General features: G+C 48.4%; 2 protein-coding genes across 4 annotated transcripts; both read left to right on the forward strand.

The window, feature by feature from the left end:
* Positions 1 to 501: 501 nt before the first annotated feature.
* Positions 502 to 5,674, forward strand: LOC142900148 (major histocompatibility complex class I-related protein 1-like). Its single transcript, XM_076044265.1, has 9 exons — positions 502 to 873; positions 1,484 to 1,756; positions 1,880 to 2,170; positions 2,248 to 2,532; positions 2,853 to 2,969; positions 3,189 to 3,206; positions 3,308 to 3,337; positions 4,055 to 4,114; positions 5,264 to 5,674. Coding segments are annotated over exons 1-9 (1,131 nt in total). The 5' UTR covers positions 502 to 818; the 3' UTR covers positions 5,266 to 5,674.
* A 3,217-nt stretch (positions 5,675 to 8,891) lies between these two features.
* On the forward strand, positions 8,892 to 21,112 carry LOC142900125 (ATPase family AAA domain-containing protein 2-like). 3 transcript variants are annotated; one of them, XM_076044217.1, is made up of 25 exons: positions 8,893 to 9,181; positions 9,499 to 9,578; positions 9,761 to 9,792; positions 9,898 to 9,982; positions 10,338 to 10,410; positions 12,439 to 12,493; positions 12,578 to 12,694; positions 12,798 to 12,864; positions 12,968 to 13,096; positions 13,164 to 13,244; positions 13,796 to 13,856; positions 13,958 to 14,073; positions 16,750 to 16,924; positions 17,005 to 17,093; positions 17,196 to 17,355; positions 17,452 to 17,542; positions 17,635 to 17,946; positions 18,018 to 18,096; positions 18,372 to 18,558; positions 18,701 to 18,886; positions 18,967 to 19,195; positions 19,397 to 19,771; positions 20,044 to 20,132; positions 20,748 to 20,876; positions 20,975 to 21,112. In XM_076044217.1, exons 1-25 carry the CDS (start codon positions 8,996 to 8,998, stop codon positions 21,005 to 21,007), a joined length of 3,216 nt encoding a protein of 1,071 aa, XP_075900332.1. In that variant the 5' UTR covers positions 8,893 to 8,995; the 3' UTR covers positions 21,008 to 21,112. The 3 variants fall into 3 exon arrangements, with proteins under 3 accessions (XP_075900335.1, XP_075900332.1, XP_075900333.1); XM_076044220.1 differs by lacking the exon at positions 20,975 to 21,112 and having other exon boundaries at positions 8,892 to 9,181; positions 19,397 to 19,785; XM_076044218.1 differs by lacking the exon at positions 12,968 to 13,096 and having other exon boundaries at positions 8,894 to 9,181.
* The last annotated feature ends 1,635 nt before the right edge of the window (positions 21,113 to 22,747 follow it).

Below are 22,747 nucleotides of genomic sequence, written 5' to 3' on the forward strand. Positions count from 1 at the left end.
AAACGTTTAGTTGTTTTTTTTTACTACTAAACAAATGTAAAGTCAAACAACATACGCTTACAGAAACTCACACAACAAAATATAAATTAAAATGTGTAAAACAAAAAGAAGAAAAAAATCAGCATTCAGATAACAGTTTTGTCCTTTAGTGAAGATTGACATTGAGAAAAACCAAGAGCCTCATCTTTGTGCGGCTGATCCTGTTTCTTCTCTCTGTAAATATCTGCCCTGTTTTGGAGAAGATTCTCTCTGAGGGGACTGATGTTGCTACAATGCACAGTCTCCATGCCATCACATGTGTAAGGCGTCGGTAAATTGAAGCCTGCAGTTTCGTGGCAGTGGAATCTGCTCACCGAGCCGCGCTGTTGCGCGACAAAACGGGTCAACCAACCCGGCAAGCGACCCGGGTGATAATCGGCTCTGATCGGCTTGCGATGGACTTGGAGAGAGAGAGAGAGAGAGAGAGAGAGGACACTCCAGTCTCCAGTCTTGAAAAGTTGGTTTTAGTCAAGACTCAGACAACACAGCAAACGTCATGTGTTCAGGTTTTCTGTTACTCGTCGTCACTTTTGACCGTCGGCTGGTGTCGAGAACGACCATAGACCATAGAACGACCATAGTTCGCGCGACTTTTAATTTTGGAACGTTCGAGAGCGGCCGCGGCGCGCGCACGCGGAGGGCGCCCAGTTCCAGAAGAGGGAGCGCAAATCAACAGCAGCATCGGCGGCGGCGGCGGCGGCGTAGAGAAGCAGACGGACCCAGCGGGTGAAAAACAAGTGACTTTACAGCCGACGTGAAAGGAGCGAGGCGGCGGAGAAATGACACCGCTGCTTGCCATAGTCCTTCTGGGGACTTTGCTGGCGGTGAACAGTGGTGAGTGAACGCTTCTGGACTTTCATTTTGATGTTAAACAGCGCCACGTTTAAAAACGAAAGTGAAACTTATCGAGACTGTGACGTCGTTAGAATTATTCTAGTTTTTCTTCCAACGTTCATAAATATATTGTTGCCAGATCGCTAATTGGTAATAAAGCTGACATTTCGATTTAATTCTTAACTTAAAAAAAAAACAAAAACAAAACACATTTCTGTCTTCCTCCTTGTTCATTTCCCTATTCACCGTCAACGGTGACAGATTAACAGGTCTTCATTTGTTAATACTGTCGTCAGTAATAACATTTGTTGTGACGGAGTTGCTTAGAGTAGCTAGAGTATCTTTACTGTATGTGTTTGAGATTGTGTGAAATCTAAACGGTTTGAAACACCACTACTTGGTTTATTTTCTTACCATGCAGGTTACTGCATGCATCGGGGTCAATGATTGCAATAATTATTTCTGTGGAAGGTGGATGACATGTTTATATTTTTGTTGAGGCTCATGTTTGTTCAGGTTACATAATGAGAAGCTATTGAGAACCTTTGTTTTGCAAATTAAATGTGACACTTGTCTGCGTGGTGTGACTGTTTACCTTTGTGATCCTCAGAGAAACACTCCCTCTCCTACATCTACACGGCCGTCTCCAAACCCAGTGGAATCCAGGGCATCCATGAGTTCACAGCCATGGGTCTGCTGGACGGCAGGATGATCGACTACTACGACAGTACGACTCAGACGAAGGTCCCCCGGCAACCCTGGATTAAAAGACTGAAACCTGAAAACTACTGGTCCAAAGGCTCCGAGTCCCGGAAGAGCAAACACGAGTGGTTCAAAATCAACATCGACATTCTGCTGAAACGGACGCGAGAAAACGACACGGGTAAGATCTGCCAGTTGTAGATGTTGGGACAGCTGATCATTGCAGTTGGTCTGAGATGAACTGGGACCCGTATGATGGAGCAACCTGAGTGTTGCACCTCATCTGTTTTCACTGTGATTCCAGATTCCCACATTCTGCAGTGGCTGCACGGCTGTGAGGGCGAAATGCATCCAGGTAGCGAGATGACGCTGGCACAGGTGATGGACAGGTACAGCTGGGATGGACAGGACTTCCTGTCTTTCGATGACGCCAGCAATGTGTGGGTGGCTTCTTCAAACGTTGCGCAGCCAACGAAGGCAAAGTGGGATGGAGTCAGGGTGCTGAAGGAGTACACCAAAGGCTACCTGGAGAAAGAGTGCCTGGGCTTCCTGGAGGAGTTTGTGAATTGTGAACAGGACAACCGCGTATCAGCCTGTATGCTAACACAAGATGTTCACAGTCCACCACTCGGATGTGTGACGCTGATGGGCTAATGAGTCTTGTCTTTGCAGCTCCCCCTGAAGTGTACACCTACAAGAGGAACGCCAAACTGGAGGCCAACACCATCCTGGTGTGTATGGCCACTAGTTTCATCTCAGAAGACACCGTGGTGCAAATCAAACAAGACGGCCGCATTCTGACCAGGCAGGACGGGTTAACCACCGGGGAAGTCCTTCCGAATGAAGATGAGACCTTCCAGAGGACGGTGCACGTGGAGATTCTCAAGAGTGACAAATCCATCTACACCTGCGAAGTGTTTGATGTTGCAACCAAACACTCCCTCAAGAAGGTTTGGGGTAAGAGACACAGTGAGGAGGAACATCTGCCTTCATCTTCTGCAGCTCTGCAGCACTGAGGGACCTTCTGAGTGGTGACACTGGCTCCATCTAGCAACCCAGCAAACACCACAGTAGTGCACCTGCACACATTTACTGAGTCTATCTAGCTATCTAGCTATATATATTATTTGTTATTATGTATTTATGGTTGGAGGTGAGTGTGAGGATGGGAACAAATCCCTCACCAGGCCTGAAGTCAGGAGCCAATAGGAAGTCTGTGTGGATAAAAAGTAAGCCAATGAAGATGTGAGTTGACCTGCTGCAACTGTGTGTTTCAGAGGACGAACCTACTGGGACTTCAATGGGCTTGATTGGCGGTGGCGTGGGTGTCGTGGTCGTCCTGATCCTGGCGGTGGTTGTTGGTGTATTCCTGGTCAAAAGAATGAAGAAGTCTGGTGAGCACCACCTGTTGCCACTCATCAAAACATGAAATAGTTGTTTGACACTAAGCCCCAAAGACAGAGTGCTGAAGTTAGTGTTCAAAAGTGTGTTATTGTTTTATGTTAGTGTCACAGTGTTGATAATGTGTCCTGTCAATCATCATGTGGATAAATTATTCCTGAGCCCTCAGCTGACACTCTGTCTTCTTGTCCTTCATTGTCACTGTCCTGCAGGAGATAAGAGCTCAATGGGTGAGTCTGTTAAATTGGCCTGAATGTCTTCTATCGTTGTCTAATAATGAATGCTCATGCTCTCAGCTGACACTCTGTCTTCTTGTCCTTTACTGTTACAGTCCCGCTTAATGATCCGCAGTCCTCTCAGGGTAAGTTAGCTGCAGGTAGCAGTTAACATGTCTTCACTTGATGTGAACAGGCTTCCAGTTTTGACGTCGCTGGCTTTGGCTTTCTTGAACATTTTATGAAAAAAATCTGTTCACCCACTTTCTCTCACCATGTCACCTGACCCTGGGCTGGCACATGGCCACACAGAGACCCTCAACCATCTACACTCACGCCTACAGACAATTTAGTGTTGCCAGTCAGCCTCATGTGCATGTCTGTAGACTGTGGGTGCAGTTAGAGTACCTGGTGATTAGCCACGTCCCTCTGGGCCTTGGTGTGTTGCACACTTCCCTGTGTCACAGTTCTAAAGTTATTACTGAAACCTTTCAGTTGATTCTTGCTGAGAGGCAACAGCACTACTGGCTGCACTGCTGATTGCACTGCCTTGCCGGCCTTAGAAAACAAGGCTGCCGCTAGCCTGCGAGCCCGGGAGTCTCGGTCCTTTCTGTCTGGTTCTCTCTGACATTTCCAGACTATCACTCCAGAAAGTGGATATGATTTCCTTTGGAATGTCTTTGACCAAAGTAATGAGTCCAGGTGGATATTACACAAGTCAAGTTTTAATAATAACTAACTGAGAGCTCTGACACAAGTTTGACGTAGTAAATGTTTATTCTGGCCTAAAAATGGTAATCACATTTTATGACACTGTCTTACACACTAATGTTAACGAAACATTCATTTTATGTCTCCTCCAGGGTCAAATGGGTCAAGCAACAGCTCCAGCAGCAGCAGCAGCAAAGAAAATGTTGACATCTGTAAGTTTCCTGCAGCTTTGACTTCGGATTTAGCGGGTTGCAACACGTGTTCATGTCGACTGGTGGTTATTCCTTCAAGACAAAACTAACGGTCATCAGTTTGAATAAAGAAAAGTAGGAGTAATAGTCACGAGTAGTAGTAGTAGTAGTAGTAGTAGTAGTAGTAGTGATAGTAGTAGGGCTGGGCAATTTTGGACAAAGATAAAATCCCGATTATTTTTCTCTGAAAACTCAATTTTCGATTTTGTTTATTTATTTATTTATTTATTTGGTAACAGAAGAAGTCTCTTGCAGGTTTTAAGAAGTTTTTAAAACCTGGGGTTCATTTAGCAATCGACTTGCCAATAAGTGGAAGACTCATACCTATTTTTTTATATATGTTTTTAATTATTACTTTAATTATCATTGAGGACAAACGTGAAAAGGGGGCGTGATATTTTTATCTCCGATACCCAGTGGGCACTTGCGACATTACACTACAACACATTGTTCAAAGCACGGCCCAGTTAAGTGACATTTCTCGTTAAATATGCCACAAAAACTGAACAAGTGCATGTCGTACACGATTTCGGAAAAACAGTTTACTAAGAGGTAGTGGCGAGAGCAGCATACGGAATCACTTCCTGGTTTTAACATGTGCTGTACCTGGGACAACTACACATACGAGTAAACAAGGGTAGCCAGTTAGCATAGTCGCAAGTTGATCCGAAACACCGGTCTTTCGTCCTCCTGTACAACCTGCAAACTAACACGCTGGTCCCACTGTGGCTTGTGGTGTTTGTGAGGTGTTGAAATAAGTTTGTTGTGCTGCAGTCTTTAGCAGACACCGCCTCTAGTCATACTTTGCTGCAGGGAGTGCTGGTGCACAGCCCAGTAGCATGCAAGAGGAAAAGCGATTTCACGATTTTCCTTTTTTTAACATTGCCTTGACTGAAATGTCTGATTTCAATTAAAATCAATTAATCGTCCAGCCCTAGATGGTAGCAGTCGTCAAGACGGGACGTTTAAGAAGAACCCGTCGGTCAATTAGAAGGTTTTCTTGCTGAACAGCAGTCATGTTGTTTTCTCCCCCTGCCTCACTGGCCTTTGATGCATCCAGCAACGTGTTTGTGTGTAAATGGGAAATATTTTTTTCTATGCACTTAACAGGAACGGCGCCCCGACAGGAGAGCAAGTTGTGCATAGCTGGAACAGCCCCTGCATACTTAAAAACAAACCAGATGCAGCTGCCTGACACTGAGTAGAAGTGAAGTCTGAATTTCTATTTTTCCTGAGCATCATAACATCTTTGTGTGTGTGCCATGCGTTGCGTTGATTACTTACTTTGCTTACTTATTCGAAGCTGATTACATTACGTGAAATTGCAGGGGAAAAAATCCTGATATGTATACATTTTATGTGACTATTTTAATGAAAACAATTTCTTATCCAAGTTTGTTTTGTATAAGCCTGCTGTTACCACAAAAATATGCCCGAGCTTTTATTAGCATTTTGTCCTTTGTCTTTGAGGAGTGGATTTCATGTTTTTTTGATTTGTTTTTTAAATAAAACACAATATGACTTGTGTGTGCAATTATTATCATCATCATCATCATCATCGTCGTCGTCATCATCATTACCATTATTATACACACTGATGTTCCACATTATTCCTGGAGATGATGTTGGAGGTTGTGGCCTCCTCCAGCAGCTGTGAACAAAGACTGTCACTGCACAGCTTGATGCAAGTGATCACCAGGGGCCATCCAGAGGTTCCAGTCAGCAAGCAGGAAGGAGGCGTGAGCCTTTTTAGGAACCCTGGTCGACATACCTGTGAGTTTATGGTTTATCATAAATATGTTCTTTAGCATAAGATGTTAAAACTTGAGGCCAAAATGAATTTTAAATACTTAATCAGTGACTATTTTTGTGTCAACACTACTGTCTGTCTTAATATGTCTACCGAATAGAGAGCTTGCTATATAATGGTGGTGTCAGTACTGATGGTGTGAATGTGGCAGCAGGGTATCTTCAGTAGATTTGGTGTCATTCTTCACCTCCTTTCTTCCTGATTGGACCAGAACTTTATCACCGCAGAACCCTGTTGCCGGGCAAAAGTACTGCTAACATTAAACATCTGAAGCCATCAGTCGCGGCAGGGCTGAAACCTGTTCGACTCTGATCTGCCCAGCAACCCGATCTGAATTAACTGATAGGGCTGTCACGTTTGTACGCAGAGGAAGAAACATTGCGCATGCTCCAGTCGTGAGACGTTAGTTTTGCGTTTTGTTTTTTACTATTATTATTTTTGAAATTACAACACTGGCAAACTTCGTGTGTTCAGGTTTTCTTTTATCGATCATCAGTTTTGACCGTTGGCTGGTTTCGTCAACGACCGTTGACGCTTCCGCGAGTTTCGACTTTGGGACGTTCGAGTGGCCATGGCGCGTGCACGCGGATGGCGCCCTTTGCTCCGGGTGCGGAAGCGGATATTAACAACAGCAACGGCGGCGACGGGAGAAGAAATTAATTTAAAGCTGTAGAAAAAGGAGCGAGGCGTCGGGGAAATGTGTCTTTTTTTCTGAACTGAAAAAGAACCCTCTCCCCCCTCTATATTCATCTCTTCGTTTTTGTTCACACGACGCTGAAGTTGGCACCACATTCGCCGCGGTGCTTCTTAGGTTTCGATTCCACCTTAAAAAACAAAAAACAAAACCGCAATTTGACCGCTAGATGGCTGTGCTTATCCCAACACTTTTCAACATATAAAATTCAGCAAATCATTATGTTTATGTTGAGGTGGATTTCCCCCTCCCCCCAAACAAAAAATATATATACAGTGGAAATGGACGTGTGAGGAATCATTGTAAAGCCTAGGAACTCTACTATCACAATCAGTTGACATATTTCACGGGAAATCATTTTTGGCCTTTTGGGGCGACTCGAAAGTTGACAACTTTGCCATTGACGTCACTGTATTTGTCATTCTAATGTATCCTTTCTATTCTTCTCAGACAGGTGATGCTCATCCAGTGATTAAGTCTGCCAGATCCATGATTGGTCATCCTGCACACCGATCGCATTATATATTGCCAAAGCACGGTTACTTTTTTTCATGCTTGATAAAGGTCCCATGGACCAAAACGTTTGCACATTAAATTGGCGAAGTGCAACACGGTGTGCGGGAGTTTCTCTTATTATTTGGAGATCCAAGGTCGGCAACTGTGCTGAGCTTTTCTCCGACCACATTCCACAGTAGAAATGGACATGTGAGGTATCATTGTAAATTTCATTGGAAAACATATGAATGTCCCCTTTCTGAAGTGAATACGTTAATTATACATATCATTGTCTTATTTTAATCCTAAAATCACAAAAAAGATTTGGATGATGCAGTTTTTTTTTTATGATAAAGAGATTTTGCACATGCAGTTCAGGCAATATTTCTACGAGCATCCTCAAAACAAGTCCAAAATACTCAAAGGCTGAAATTGCTGCATTACGTCTTAGCCCACACTTGTCTTGGCCAAGGCAAAGTCAATAAAGTCAAGTAAATGCGTTAATTTGATTGAAAGCTTATTGTGTTAACATGTTCTGAACAAATCACTCACTTTATCAATTAATTACACTATCTGGTTGGCCTTGCAGTTGGAGGAGATGGAGGAGGAGGAGGACTAGGAAGAGAAAGATGAGGAGCAAGGGGATGGTGGTGCTGGTGAAAGTAGCAGAGGAACGGTCATTGGTGTTTCCCTGACACCCAGTAGGGGTGGGGTTCCAAACTTTTGAGATGGAGCTGGGGGCAACCAATGTCCGGCAGCGGGCAGGTAGTGGAAGCTGGTTCCCAGTCCCTGCAGCTGCTGAGAGTGATATGCATGACTCTCATGCATATCATGTGGTGCCAAGTGGCATGTCAGTAGCACGGTACATAGACAAGAATTTGTTATAAATAGGTAGGAGCTGCTTGCGGATTTGACCGCAATTTGACTGATTTGCGGAGTTCTCATGGAGTTGGAGTGAACACCGGAGCACTGACACAACTCTTGCCTAAAACATTGGGGACCTCAGAGTAACAGCACAATACATGTTTTCATAGAGACATGTTGATGATACACAACTGTACATTGCCACCAAACAAATAATGCTGTAGCAATAAACAGCTTCACTGCCTGTCTCATGGCAGTAAATGAACAGATCAGCAAGAACAACTTAAAGTTTACTGAAGATAAAACAGAAATACTGTTGTCCCCAAAACATAAAGATAAAAGTTGTCCAGAAACCTGAACTCCATGGATTCAGTCTGAGATTCCATATCTGGCCATTGTTTTAGATGAAGAGCTTAGTTTCACATCTCACATTTAAAAAGTGATCAAAACATCATTCTTCCACCTCAGACACATCAAATGCAAACACATGGCCACCTCTTCCTGGTGGCCATGTACCTCCAAGAACACTGTGTAAACTCCACTTTATTACTGAAGGTTCTTGACAACAGTCAACTGAAAATTGGACATGCTGCTTTTGTCTCTTACCTTACTAAACACACCGCCTTTAAAGAAGTCATACCGCTTTATAGTAGAAGCCTGCACGTTCGCTTTAGCTTTAAACAAATATTTTTTTTGTCTCTGAGAAAACGGTAAATTTCATATTTTTGTGAATAAAACGTTAATGCAATAGAAGTTGCGCTTGTTATTGTTATTACTGTTTTTCTGTTATTGTGCACATAACGCTGTGACACCACAAGGTGGCGGTAAGGCTTTGGAGGTCCCTGTGGCTCCAGTGACTAGAGGCGGCTGTTGGTAGCCACTCTGCCCTGATACCGCGGCCTCATCCAGCACGGAGCCGATGGGGCAGCCAGTCCAACACTGCTCACACTTCCGGTGAGAGTTCTGCTGTGGCGTCGACATGGTGTCGTTGGGCGCGAGAGGCGGCCAGAACGGCGGGCTGCGATTCCGGAAGACCGTCCGGACCTCCGGTTCCGCGACGCCGAGGGCTCCACGGGAGGCCCGGAGGAGGAGCAACGTCACCCGGAGGAGCAAGGGCAACGTCACTCGGCGTAGCAGGAACACCGTCACCCGGCGTAGGAGCAGGGTGAGTCCGTCCGTCACCCCGGTCCAGTTTTCTGGGTCTTCAGCCAGATGTTTTCATTTTTATTTTTGACGAAATATTTAGAGCAATTTACTACACCGGACTAAAAAGTAAAAGCTCTGAAACAACAACAACAACAACAACAACAACAACAACAACAAGAAGATATTTAGCAGACTAAAAAATGTATAAAACACAACAAGATACAAGCAGGTGTTACCTGTATTTTGAAATTTGATGCACATAAACAGTACATTGTACTTTGTGTGTGTGTGTGTGTGTGTGTGTGTGTGTGTGTGTGTGTGTGTGATGACGTCCAGGGATTAAATTCCAGAAAGGTTTTGCAGAAACGTCTGAAGACTCGCAAGAAGGACGTTGATGGGAAACCAGCGAGATTCAGGTTGTTTGTGAACCACCTGCTGCTGTTTGGAGACGCATTAAAGCGGCTCTTCCGCAATACGATATGTGACCACTACTTGTCCCCATACTTGGATCCTACTTGGATCCTTGTCTTTGTTTTGATGTGTTGACGGGTTCTTTGACATTAAGAATCTAAACCTGAACCACTTCCTGTGTTTAAAGGAAGTATTCTCGTCGGCGTCAGGCCCCTACAGGTGAGAGTGTTGCAGTGTGTGTGTGCGTGTGTGTGTGTGTGTGCGTGCGTGTGTGTGCATGTTTTTGTGGCGTGACTTTGTGTACATGATGAGCTTGTGTGTCAGTCCGCAGGAGAACAGCACCGAGGAGAAGCACCAGGACCAGCAAACCCACTAGCAGATACCAGATTCCCACTTGCACCTGCACCAGGTGAGCCTCATTTCGCCCCACCCATTTTCAATTCTTTTGTTTTTTTTAGGCACTCATCTGTTGGGAAGAACAATGATAAAACCAGTGGTTCTCAACCGGTGGAGTCTCAGGACTTATTCCACAGCACCCAAATGTATTTAATGAAAATCAAAATGCTTGCCCACTTGTTATGTCTAGAATATAAATTACTGAAATTCACAAATTGAATTGAATTGAATTGTGTGTCCTGCAAAACGAATGCGCAACATTTCATTTTCTCTATGAATATATATGTGTGTGTGTGTGTGTGTGTGTGTGTGTGTGTGTGTGTGTGTGTGTGTGCGTGCGGGGGGGGGGGGGGGGGGGGGGGGTCAAGGTCGACCCTGAAGAAGATAGAGAACCTGAAGAAGAAAAAGAAGGGGAAGAGCCTCAGTTCCAGCAAAGAAAAGGTATGTCATGACTGTCAGCTTGGACGCCCTCGTCCCCCAAACCCCACAATGGTCAGCTGTGGTATAACTTCCTTCTGAGGTGGGAAAGGCCAAATAACAGAGATGAACTCAACCAATCAGGGTGCTTCTCCTTAACATTATTTTTTTTCCTTAAATGACTTCTATTCAATGATACTTTAAGTTACGGAGGCGGAGCTGGTGGCCTCTGACTTTCTTTCATTCTCTCACTCTGCTACTCACTCTCACTCACTCACTCTCTCTCACTCTCACTCTCTCACTTTCACTCACTCACTCTCACCACCACCAGAGTCTATTGCTGTGTCTCAATTCAGGGTCTGCACCCTTCAGACCGAGTGTCCTCCGTCTGAAGGAAGCGTTCTTTGAGTACCCAGTCTAGAAGGACGGACCAAACCCCGCCTCCCCGGTAACCACTGGGGACGGTCTAGCCTTCGGCGTATTTCCTTGTTTCGTCACCGCCATTCCCTCCTGCTGGCCAATCCCGGAAGTGACGTTTTTATAGTATCAAGCTAACCATTGGTTCGCCATCTAACAATGCCGTTGGATGATCAAATAAGTAAAACCCTATGTTAAAAACTGGATACTTTATGTGAAACTTCAATACTTAAATTTATATGTTGTGTCTTTACCATGCCGCTAATTTCAGCTGACTTCCCAGGATCCTAGGATGCTTTGCAGCAGCACGCAAAGCATCATGGGATACACAAGTACGCGAAGGATAGTAGCGGTGCATCCTTGGAATCGGCTAAAACGAGTGCGTATTTCCGAGGTACGCATTTTGAGCGTCCTAAGCACCCTCGGGAATTGGGACAAGCCTTCGCGCAGTGCTATGACGCAACTTCCTTTCAAAATGCGCACTTCAAGGACGCAGAACCTGAATTGAGACACAGCAGGTGTGTGGTGTGCAGTAGACCCTTGGTGGGCTTGTTTTCAGACGTCTCTGTTATCAGGCCCCTCCGAGGTGGGTGGAGCAGCCAGCTGCACCCTTCCCCCTTCCCCCCCCGACGGCTCTATCAGCTGCCGCCACACTCCGGGGTGTGTGTGTGTGTGTGTGTGTGTGTGGGGGGGGGGGGGGTAATAGGGATGTGGGGGGGGGGGGGGGGGGGGGGCACACTGCTGGGGGTTGGACTCAGCGGCGCCCACTACCCAACATGTTCACACATCAAACCACGAGCAGACTTCTGATTCAACAGTATGACGAAGCACTTGATTGGTGCAGAGGAGAAGTCACTCCCACCTCAAGATTTTTTCCACATCATCATTCCACAACACAGCTTTACAGAGGTCACAAGGTCACATTTAAAGCAGTCGTGTCATATCATGCAGGCTCCCAGATATTCTGTAACTGTGACATCCAATCAGAGCGCAGTGAACACAGAGGCCGCTGCCAATCAAGAGCCTTCAATCCCCTTTTTACTGTATCATAACTGAAAAGATGGGAAGTAACGAAGTATAAATACTTTGTGAATGTACTTAAGTTGATTTTTCAGGTAACTGTACTTCACTTCACACGTTTTACATTATTTTAATATTTGTATATTATGGTGCTTTTTCATTTTCACTAAATTATGAACGAATGTGTTGTTTCATGACAAATATTTTTTTCTTTTTTCTTCAGTACATTCCAGAACCCAAACTTTCTTACTTTTGTGTTTGTGTTTGTGTTTGGGAATTTGCATCGTTTCCATACCTGCAGCTGTTTTCACCAACTAAGGCGCATTAGGCAGTTGTATTGTGTTTGGCCCTTGTCCGCCACCGTAAGTAAAGGACCTGAATCAGTATTTTTACTTTTGCCAGAGTATTTTTTTTCACACAAGTATCCATACTCTTACTTAATAGTAGTAGAATACTGGGAATATTTTTTTTACCACCTCTGCATAACTGGTTCAATCCAAAGCAGCCAGCCAGACCCGAGGGCGCGCTCACAGATGCTGTTCTGTTTTTCTTCTTCTCTTTCTTCTTTTTCTTCTTCTTCTTCTGACTGGAACTGATATGTCACGTGACTTGCAGGTCCGCCCCAGCCGAGGCCGCAGGAGAGCAGCGGAGCTGAGCACCAGTGACAGCGGTTTGTTGCGTCGCAGCTGCACCAGCAATCGATGCCACTGCGCGACGCGTCTCACCGCAACGCACTCCCCGTGTCGTCCTGCAGGTGGCGCTGACGAGGATGACCTCACCACAACGGAGGCGCTGGAAGACGACAGCAGCTCTGGAGCTGAGCAGAACCCTGAGGCGCCACCGCTGCTGCTGCACCAGAGGACCAGCAGGGGTCAGCACTTAGTCCCCCCTCCCCACCCAGTCCGGCTCCACCGCTGCGCTGTGATTGGATACTGCCGCTCACGCTTTCATTTCTGTTGTTTTTTTGTGCATAGAGTTTCTGAAAGGAACCTTGGGGAGAAAAGGCCCAGCGGCCCAGCGGTCCTTCACAGGAGCCTCTAGGTTCATCAACACACACACACACACACACACACACACACACACACACACACACACACACACACACACAAAATCATCCATACAGCAGCTCTGTGTTTTTTCACAGCACCCTCTGGTGGTCACCGAAGCTTCTGTTGCTCTCTGTTGACCTCGCGGAGCAACAGCAACATTTTTCCACGGTTGATGCACACTCAGTAACCTGGATCCTCAAAGAAGATCCAGGTTTTCAGCAGCTGTGAGGGTTTTGGTTGGTTGAGGAGGAAGTGGAAGGCTTTGACTTCCTGTCTTGTCGCCCCCCGCAGAGCCGCCAAGGAGGCTGCGTGGTCACATTTGTCAGACGACGACGACGACTCCGAGGACAGCGTTGTGAAGTTCTCTGAGAGGTCAGCAGCTCAACGAAGACCCTTAAGTAGATTTGTCATTCAAATTACTACCTAAAAAATCTGGTACCGGTAGCTGCTATCACCTTCTTCTTCTTCTTCGAGGGGGAACTATTTTTTAGCGACGTGCTTGCGTAAGAAAACAACAAGAAAATTATTTATTTATTTATTTATTTATTTATTTATGTAGTTTGATTGATTGAATGGAAATGAGAACGGCAAATAAATGTTATTTTTCAAAAATCAAAAATCAAAAATCTTCTTCTTCTTCTTCTTCTTCTTCTTCTTCTTCTTCTTCTTCTTCTTCTTCTTCCTCTTCTTCTTCTTCTTCTTCTTCTTCTTCTTCTTCTTCTTCTTGTTTATTGTCGGTTGGCAAACAACTGTTAGAATAGAATAGAATAGATGTACTTTATTGATCCTAAATTAGGAAACTACACCGTTGCAGCACTAAAAATACAAAAAAAAACCCAAACTGTATTTACAGTAATTACAAGAATGTTTCCTGTGCATCAGGTCAGGTGATGTCCTCTAAAGATGTCTTTGTCTCTCTTTAGGGATGTTTTCAGGACTCGCTCCAGGCTGGCCGATATCAACCCTGTGGCCATCGACCCATCAGTCAGTCCAGTCGCACACACCAACCATCCACACCTCTGACCTCCTGACCTCCTGACCCCCCTCCCAGTCCTCTCATCCACCTCCACCTCCATCTTCCTCAGGTGAGCTTCGGCAGCGTGGGCGGCCTCTCGGCTCACATCGCAGCCATGAAGGAGATGGTGGTTTTCCCGCTGCTATATCCGGAGGTGTTTGAGGCCCTCAGGATCCAGCCCCCAAGGTTGTCCCCGACCTGCTGCCGCACTACACCCACCTTTCTTCTCACACTCTTTGGTTAGACAAGTTTCCTTTGGACAGGTAGGAAATACAATGGCCAACATCTTCTGGAGGTCTCTGACAAACGTCACTGAACGGATGTGGGAGTCGTCCCGCTAGGACTTGACCAAACTGCCGTCAACAAATCGATTGATTTTGTTCGACTTTGTCGACACACCAGCACAGAGTTCCCTGTTAATGATGCTTTGCTTCTTTGGTTAAATGACTCCAAAAAAAACAAAAAAGATGAGAATAAAGGTAAGGTCTGCCTTACCCTAACAGACCTTACCCTAATTCTGCTGCTTGGACTCATCTAGAGGGGGTGGGGCTTTGCGACCACGGCTTTGATCCTCATTCCGATGCTTTGATCACGGCTCAGGACTTGGCACTACGCCGAAGCAGGAGACCACAGCTAGCATTCTACAGGGAAAAGTGACCACTGTGGAACATGTATTTTTGCATTGTGCAAAGTACAGACAGATACATCAAACAGCACTCTTAGGACCAAGTTCAGGAGATGTCGGAGACACGCCCATGTTTAGGGCTTTGCAAAACACAGGGATGATCAATAGAATTTTACATTGATGGGTAAGCTGTCCTGTTCCACCCTCCAGTCCAGAAGGTGGTGGTGATGCACCCCAACAATAGTTTGTCAAAAAGCAGCCATAGAAAAAGAAGGGGACAACAGCCATGACTGACGTCCACTGTGCGTCCTCACCGCGGCCGCTGGTGGCGTTCGGAAGTGTCGGGGCGCTGATCCAGTCGTTCTGTGGAGGGATTTTGCGAAAGCAGTGGAGGCTGCTGACCTTGGGCTTCCCTGACGGTGCTACCAAAGTCCAGCTGGCGGAGCTCATTCTTCAGATCATCTCTTCAGTCACCAAGACCTCCTGGGTGGTTGTTGGGAAAACAGAAAGGTCAAAGAAAGACCTTCAGTCCAGACTGGAGGAACAACTCCTTCACAGTCTGTCTGAAGCTCTGGGCGCCATCAATGCGGCCGACAGCTTCAGCCTGAAGCGATTGGCCCACTTGATCCAGAAGGAGGTGACGGTGAACTTGGCCTTCTCCACCTTGTCTACCACCTCCACCTGCCTCGCTTTAGTGCCCCCTGCTGCTCTGAACACCATGGTGAGTCACACCTCAGAGCTCCTCCGTAGATTTGCAGCTACGGTAAGACCCGACTTTCCGCATGGACAGCCTGAGATCGCAGAAGACCTAGAAGAAGACCAGGAAGAACCTCGGATGGACGACTGCAGTCAGACGTCTCAGAGATCAGGGGGAAGAGATGACCTCCTCTCTGAGGACACCATTCTGAGCAAAACTTCAGAGGCTCTGCAGGAGCAGATGAGCAGAGAGTTCCAAGAACTTGTCCTCCCGCTGCTTGAATTGGACTCTGACTATGAGAAGCTTCGGTCTAAAGCCTCCGAGGAGGTCCAGAGTCTCTGTGAGGCTCTTGCTGTTCTGATTTGTGTACAGAGCGAGAAGAAATCTCACCTGAATGATGTGAGGAGGCAAATCAATCAGTTCTTTACCAAGTTCTTCTCCAGGGCGTGGATGTGCCGTCTTTTGGAAAAGATCAAGAGGAAACATCTCCAGCAGAGCGAGGCTGCAAGCACTGAATCCGTCAGATTTGTCTGTGATATTGTGAACTGGACTCCTGAGAACATGGGTAGAAAAGAAGCTTTGAAAGCCACTAAGGAGCTCAGCAGCTCCATTTACAGACACCTCCTACCAGACTTCATCCATGAAGACACCAGTAGGAGTCCGTCGGTTCCTGAGTCACACACTGAAATGTTTGAAGACATTCAAAGCAAGGCCTGGATCTTCATGGTCATGAGGACCTGGTGGACCAGGTTTCAACTTCAGCTGGTCAGTCAGAAGGTGAAAGTCCCGGTGATGGGGATCGTTCCTCAGCCAAGTGCTCTGGAGGACCCACAGTTGCAGTTGGAAATGACCAGGTTCAGCGTGGAGTTCTTAGTGCAGAAGATTGTTTTCCACGTTTACCTCGATCTCATGGACTTGCCGAACAACAAACATGACATCACTGATCGGCTCCTGGAGAATGTGTGGGCAGAGGTCAAGGGCGAACACCTGCATCATCACAAGAACACCTTCAAGAAATTAAACAAGAACATCCACAAGGTTCTGTGCAAGAAGCTGGGTAGCCCTGCCAAGGTCCTCCGGTCAATGCAGTCCAGAGATCCGCTGGTGGAGGAGTGCATCATCCTCATCGTCAAGGAACGGCTGATGGCACCGACAGTCCAGCCTGCTACCACCTGCAGCTCCTGCTCCTGCTTCTCTAGGTTGTGCTCAACCTTGTGCAGGTGTGAAGACAGATCAGTATGAGGCACCTGCAGTCAAAAGGGTCAGAAGCAGGAAGCCATGAGGAACCTTGAGAAAGACAGGTGACCTCACCCTTTTTCTGGACGTCTCCTCAGACCTCCAGAGTCTGAAGGTGAGTCCTGAAGAGGGTCTAGGAGGTTCTGTTCCATGGTGGATCATTCCTCCAGCTCCTTCACTTCCTTCCCCCCAGCTGAGATGCCTCATCAAAATTAGCACATTAGCAGTACTCACGATGTGACAAGCAGGTTGATGAGAAAGGTTCCCAGGAATGAGACGGGTTGCCATGTCTGTCTGTGTCCAGAGGTTGCCTGTTCTACGGCCCCCCGGGGACGGGGAAGACGCTGGTGGCCCGGGCGCTGGCCAGCGAGTGCAGCCAAGGCGACAGAAAGGTCTCCTTCTTCATGAGGAAGGGCGCCGACTGCCTCAGCAAGTGGGTGGGCGAGTCAGAGCGGCAGCTCCGCCTGCTGTTTGAACAGGTAACTGGGCCTGCAAAGAAAAGGTTAGGAAGGTGGTCAGCTGGCTGCTCATCAGTTGACCTGGGCCTCCTTCTCCTCAGGCGTACCTCATGAGACCCTCCATCATCTTCTTCGATGAGATTGACGGCCTGGCTCCAGTTCGCTCCAGCAGGCAGGACCACGTCCACAGGTCAGGTCAGGTCTAAGCCACACCCCTTAGGTCTTCCCATCAGCTCAAATCACGTTCTCAATGCCCTTGTCTTGTTTTTTGTCTGGTGTGGGCCTGGAGCAGCTCCATCGTGTCCACGCTGCTGGTTCTGATGGACGGCCTGGATACCCGCGGTGAAGTTGTGGTGATCGGTGCCACTAACCGGCTGGACGCCATTGACCCAGCACTGCGGCGGCCCGGCCGCTTCGACCGGGAGTTCCTGTTTGGACTCCCTGACAGAGAGGTGAGGGAGCTTCTCTCTCCGGGTGACTTCCTGTCTATGGAACTGTCAGCTGACTCCTGTAACCCCCCCCCCACCTTTCCCCTCCGGTTCCTCAAGTCTCGCCAGGAGATCTTGAAGATTCACACAGCCCAGTGGAGGCCTCAGCCATCCCAGGACCTCCTGGAGGAGCTGGCCGACAGATGCGTGGGTAAGACCATTGGTCACGTGACCATCGGCCATTGTGACATCTCCCCAGCCACACGGCCCTTAACAGGGTGATGTCATGTCATCCTACTTCAGGCTACTGCGGCGCAGACCTCAGGGCCGTCTGCACGGAGGCGGGGCTGTGTGCGCTGCGCCGCCGCTACCCTCAGATCTACTCCACCTCCCAGAAGCTGCTGCTGGACGCCGCCTCCATAGCTGTCGATGGCCGTGACTTTGAGACGGCCTTGAGTAAGATGTCACCGGCCTCCTGCCGCCTTGGAGCACCGCCCTCCAAGCCGCTGTCGGCCGTGGTCCGCCCCCTGCTGGGCGGCGTCCTGCAGGACACCCTCCAGGCTCTGCGCAGGCTGTTTCCTCACGCAGAGCAAGGGGCGGGGACGAGGGAGCCAGGTGAGTCCGAGCCACGCCCCCGTCCCTTCGCTATACTGATGACTTGATGTTGAACTTTCTTCTCTTGTCAGCTCTGACTGCAGGTGTCCTGGACGACGGCCAGCAGGTGTCCCTCTCGCCCAAGACCACAGGCCTCTCCACCTCCACCACGTGAGTCCAGTATCATCGAGATATGACCCAGCAGGTAGAAAACGTGTCTCATAGCCACCACCAGGGGCAACCTCGTCCTCTGAGCACCTAAAGGTTGGCCTACTGGGTGATTGATGGCTTACCCCTGTGCCCCGCCCCTTTTTAATCTCTACCACTGTCAACAGTGCCCAGCCAGATGGTATTTGGTTCTGAGCTGGTTCTTTTACCTGCCTACATAAAGGTTCAACACACAAAGTTACTTGTAAGTTACGTTTAACGTGTGTGTCACCCTACAGGTCTGCTGTCCAACACCCGACGTCCTACCGTCCTCGCCTGCTCCTAGTGGGTCGGCCAAGGGCCGCCCAGACCTCCCACCTGGGCCCCGCCCTCCTGCATGCCCTGGAGGGCCCGGCGGTATACCGCCTGGACTCGGCCGCCCTGTTCGGTACCAGCAGCGTTTCCCCTGAGGAGGCTTGCGCCCAGGTAAGTCTGGCCCATGTTCTGGCTCTCATTCCTCCTCAAAAAGCCGCCGCGACATCTGCTTGTGATGCCGTGCACATGTCGTCAAATATGCTTCTTGCGAATCAGAGGTCACAAACTTGTAAGGGCATTCTCCCACCACCAGGTGTTCTGTGAGGCCCAACGGACGTCTCCTAGCGTCCTCTACCTCCCGGATGTCCAGCGGTGGTGGGAGATGGCGGGACCTTCCCTCAGACTCTGCTTCTCCAGCCTGCTCCTCACCATCCCCTCCTTCTGCCCCGTCCTCCTGCTGGCCACCTGCAGCGCCCCCTACCGGAAGCTGGACCCACAGGTCTGGTCTAGGATGCTGCTCTCTGTCTCTCTCGATTTCTCTTTCTCGCTCACCTGACGTGGCCTCTCGCTCGCCCTCAGGTCCAGGCTCTCTTCCGGAGGGAGTACGGTGAGGTCGTCTCAGTTGGCGCTCCCACCTGCCAGGAGAGGAGCCTCTTTTTCCGGGATCTCGTCCTGTGCCAGGCGGCCGAGGCTCCACCCGCCGATTGGCAAACACGTGAGCGCGCGCCAGTACCCTTCGGTGGAGATGGTCGATCGGAACCTTGTGTCAGCTACGACTTTGACGGAGGGAACAACCCTCTGCCACCAGGTAGGTGTCGGTGGGGTCTCATCCATCACCGCTGAAGGTCGTGAGGAGGTCGAGGTCAACCTGTGAGGAACCTCCCCTCACCTCTTTGCTGCTTCTTATTCTTCATGTTCTTGTTCTTTTTCTTCTTCTTGTTTTTGTTCTTTTTCGTCTTCTTCTTCTTCCTCCTCCTCCTCCTCTTCTTCTTCTGTTGTTCCTCTGCAGCTTGTAAAAAGAAGAGTTACAGGCGACCCAGAAAGTCCAAGTGGAGCAACGGTATCATCAAGAAGGTCAAGAGAAGGAGGCCAGTGGAATCTTCCTCCTCTTCCTCCTCTTCCTCCTCTTCCTCTTCCTCCTCCTCCTTGTCGTCCAGCTCCTCCTCCTCCATGTCGGTTTGGAGCCAGGAGGAAGCAGCGAGTGGCTCCCCCTCCTCCTCCTCCTCGTCCTCCCTGTTGGAGAGCAGCGACCACCACCTCCCTTCCACCGCTACTTCCCGGGTGCCTGGACGTCCTGGACGTCCAGTGAAGAGGCTCCTCAGGTCCTCCAGGACCGTCTTAACGCGCAGGATGTTGGTGGGTGGGCCCACTTGGAACACCAAAGGTGTGTTTGAGAAGGTGTGATGCTCTGCTGGACTGGACCTGCTGCTGCTGCGGTTGTTGCTGCTGCTGTTTCTGCTGCTGAGCCTCGCTGATAATTTTTGCATAGTTCCACATGAGGTTTTGAGGTTTGTTCGCAGAGTGTCGCCTCAAAACCGAAAAAAGCTATTGCATCACATGACCTTAGCTTGATTCACAAACCAGCTGCTTTAATAAGCAGGAGTAACACTGTGCAACACCACCACCAACAAAATATCTTCCCCTCTGCCTAATCAGAGAGAAGAACCAACAGGAGAAGCAACATGGGAACTGAGGAGCTGAAGGACAGGAGACCCAAGCTGCTGGTGGATCACCGCACTTTGAGGGTGAGACCACCAGGGGGAGTGTCCCTACTGTTTTTCTTCGTACCAGCAACATTTTTTTTCTTTTCTTTATTCTTTGGTCTTTCATCTGCTTCTTGGGACTGGAACACACCTGAACTTACAAAATGTAAACTTTTTCGAATGGCCCAGAACATTACACTGGATATGACACTGGCAAAGCCTCTTCTCCCGGCAATGAAAAAGAGCGCTGTGAACATGATCTTTGCAAATAATGCATGGCTTGTCAGTGAAACCATCAATGCAGTCAGCAGGTCGCCTGAGTGGAGCTCAGTTACTTATGTCTGTGACTTGGACGGAACCTGCATTGTTCCTCCTGAATCCGAGGTTCGACTATCGTCCGTATCCTCTTCTCCAGCGCCCCCTGGTGTAGACTTTACCGGGGAGGCTGAGGAGTGTGATCCCCCTATAATTAGAGCACACCCTCCGGTCCCCCGTCTAGAAAAGAGGAAGCACCACCCCCATAGTCTGCCAGCCAGAGGTATTGTCCCTGCGTGTGTTTGATTCCACACGGTGTGGAATCAAACACACACCATGCTGGTGGATGCGGTGGAGATGTCAATCAGTCAGTCAGTGTTGTGCTGGGTTCTGTTGCCCCAGGAGCTGCTGGGCCAGGCCGTGGACCAGACGGATGGTGCTGAGGTTGAGTCCCTGGAGAAACTCTACGCTCTGCTGGCTCAGTGCATCTATCGACACAGGAAGAGCTACGACAAGACCCACCTCCTCCAGGTGGCACTGCATGTTCACACCGCTGGTGTTTTGTTTCTTCTTCTACTTCTGCCTCTTTTCACCTCACCTCTCTGTTTTTTTGTTTGTTTTTTTGACAGGAAATGCGAGCAGAGATCGACGGCTTCTCCTGAACATCAACACTTGAATAATACACAATGTGTTTGTTGTTGTTTACATCCCTCAATATCTAAATACCTCATTATTAGTATTTATTCATAGTGCGTGTTGCTCTATGTAACTATGCAGTACTTGTTGTGACGTTAAAGTAAATATGTGTTTTGATTGGCTATCCAGGTTGCCCTGTTTTGTTTTATTTTTTGTTCAACAGATGGCTGAAGTTAATGCAACACTATTGTGGTACAAATGCTGCAATGCATGCTGGAAGTGTGAGCCCTCACGCCTCCTCCAGCTGTTACCAACTGGAATGCAGGAATCTGATTGGCCTGAAGTTGTTTCTTTTTTCTTTCTTTTTTTTTACGTAAGCCCCTCCCCTTCCTTCATGCGTTTCCTGTTGGGTTTTCTAGGCCGACTGTGTTAAACGTTTGCAACAGATGACGCGAAGTTGAAATTCTCCACCGGTGTGCGACGAGCTGTGTGCGCGCATTCACTTCCTGTCCAGCCGAGTTCATTTGCTTCCACGTCACATGTAATAATAAACCACAGACGGAACACACAGTACCGAGTCGAGTCGAATCGGTGGGGGACTCGGGATCGGCACAGGCGTGTGACGCAAAGACGCACGCTTTTCATAAAGCGGACGTGATGACCTCATTGAGACGGCGGCCACTTCCACCTGGTCCTAAAACCTTCGAAATAAGAAACAGCAACTTAAAGCGTGTTAAATTAAGACGGACCCAAACATTTCAGAATTGTTTAGGGTAAAACTCAAAAAACACATTAGTGTACAACCATCTGCCGGTGATAGTGAAAAATATCTCACATTGATATTCACAATGATAAAATCTGATGGCAGTTGCTCCTCCGACTAAATCGTGCTGGATACGTCACGTCAAGCTTTTATTTTGAAGTGTTTCATCCAGAAGTGCTCCCGCTCGACGTTAGCTTAAAGCGGCACAGGGGGGGAAATGGCCATCATTAGATTCGGTCAACTATCGGCGCCTTCTTAATTAAAACGGCTCCTATTAAAACACAGCTCCAGGTCGAGCGATGCTAGCGGCTAGCAGCGGAGCTAGCGCCCTGTAAGTCGGCCGGTTCCCGGGCCTTTGGCCCACTTGCTCCGCGTCGTCGCCGGTGCCCGAAGCTTGATGGGAGCCTCCGTGAATCTGGGCGAAAAGGCGGAAGACTGCGTATCAACACACAGCGACGGTGCGATGCTACACAGCAGCAGCAGCGGCTAGCCAGGAGCCAGCGCACGGTCGGCAGCGGCAGGATGCAGCCGCACGCAGGCAAATGACCCGGTGAGTTTTACGGCCACCGAGCAGTGGGCGGCCAGCCAGAGGTGTCATGGGCTCGGCGACACTCGGCCCGCTACTACCGCTCGTGGAGAGACACGGCCCCCCGGACTCAGGACGCTGCGGAAACTAAGCGGAAGCTAACTAGGCTAGCCGAGGCTAACGGGACGGTACCGCTCCTCCTCCCCGTGTTCACTTCTGACAGCTAGCTTGAACCGGCGCTTAAGTGTGTGTCTCTGTGTGTGACAACACTTTAAAAGTAAAAACCTGCTTTCCATTTAAAGGGATAGACCCCCGTTTTGCCCATTTACCACAAAGTTGTGCAGCAGTACCTCCAACAAATGCGCTTCCCCCCCCTGAATAACAATTATTTATTTCCAGTAATGCAAGATTTATAATGGGGAAATATGGACATTCCATGAGTCTGGAAATTTATTCAGGTAGAAAGTTCTTCTAAAA

Source organism: Nelusetta ayraudi, unplaced genomic scaffold, assembly GCF_046127955.1.
Source record: "Nelusetta ayraudi isolate G7.1 ecotype Tasmania unplaced genomic scaffold, CSIRO-AGI_Nayr_v1 ptg000079l, whole genome shotgun sequence".
NCBI classification, from domain to species: domain Eukaryota; kingdom Metazoa; phylum Chordata; class Actinopteri; order Tetraodontiformes; family Monacanthidae; genus Nelusetta; species Nelusetta ayraudi.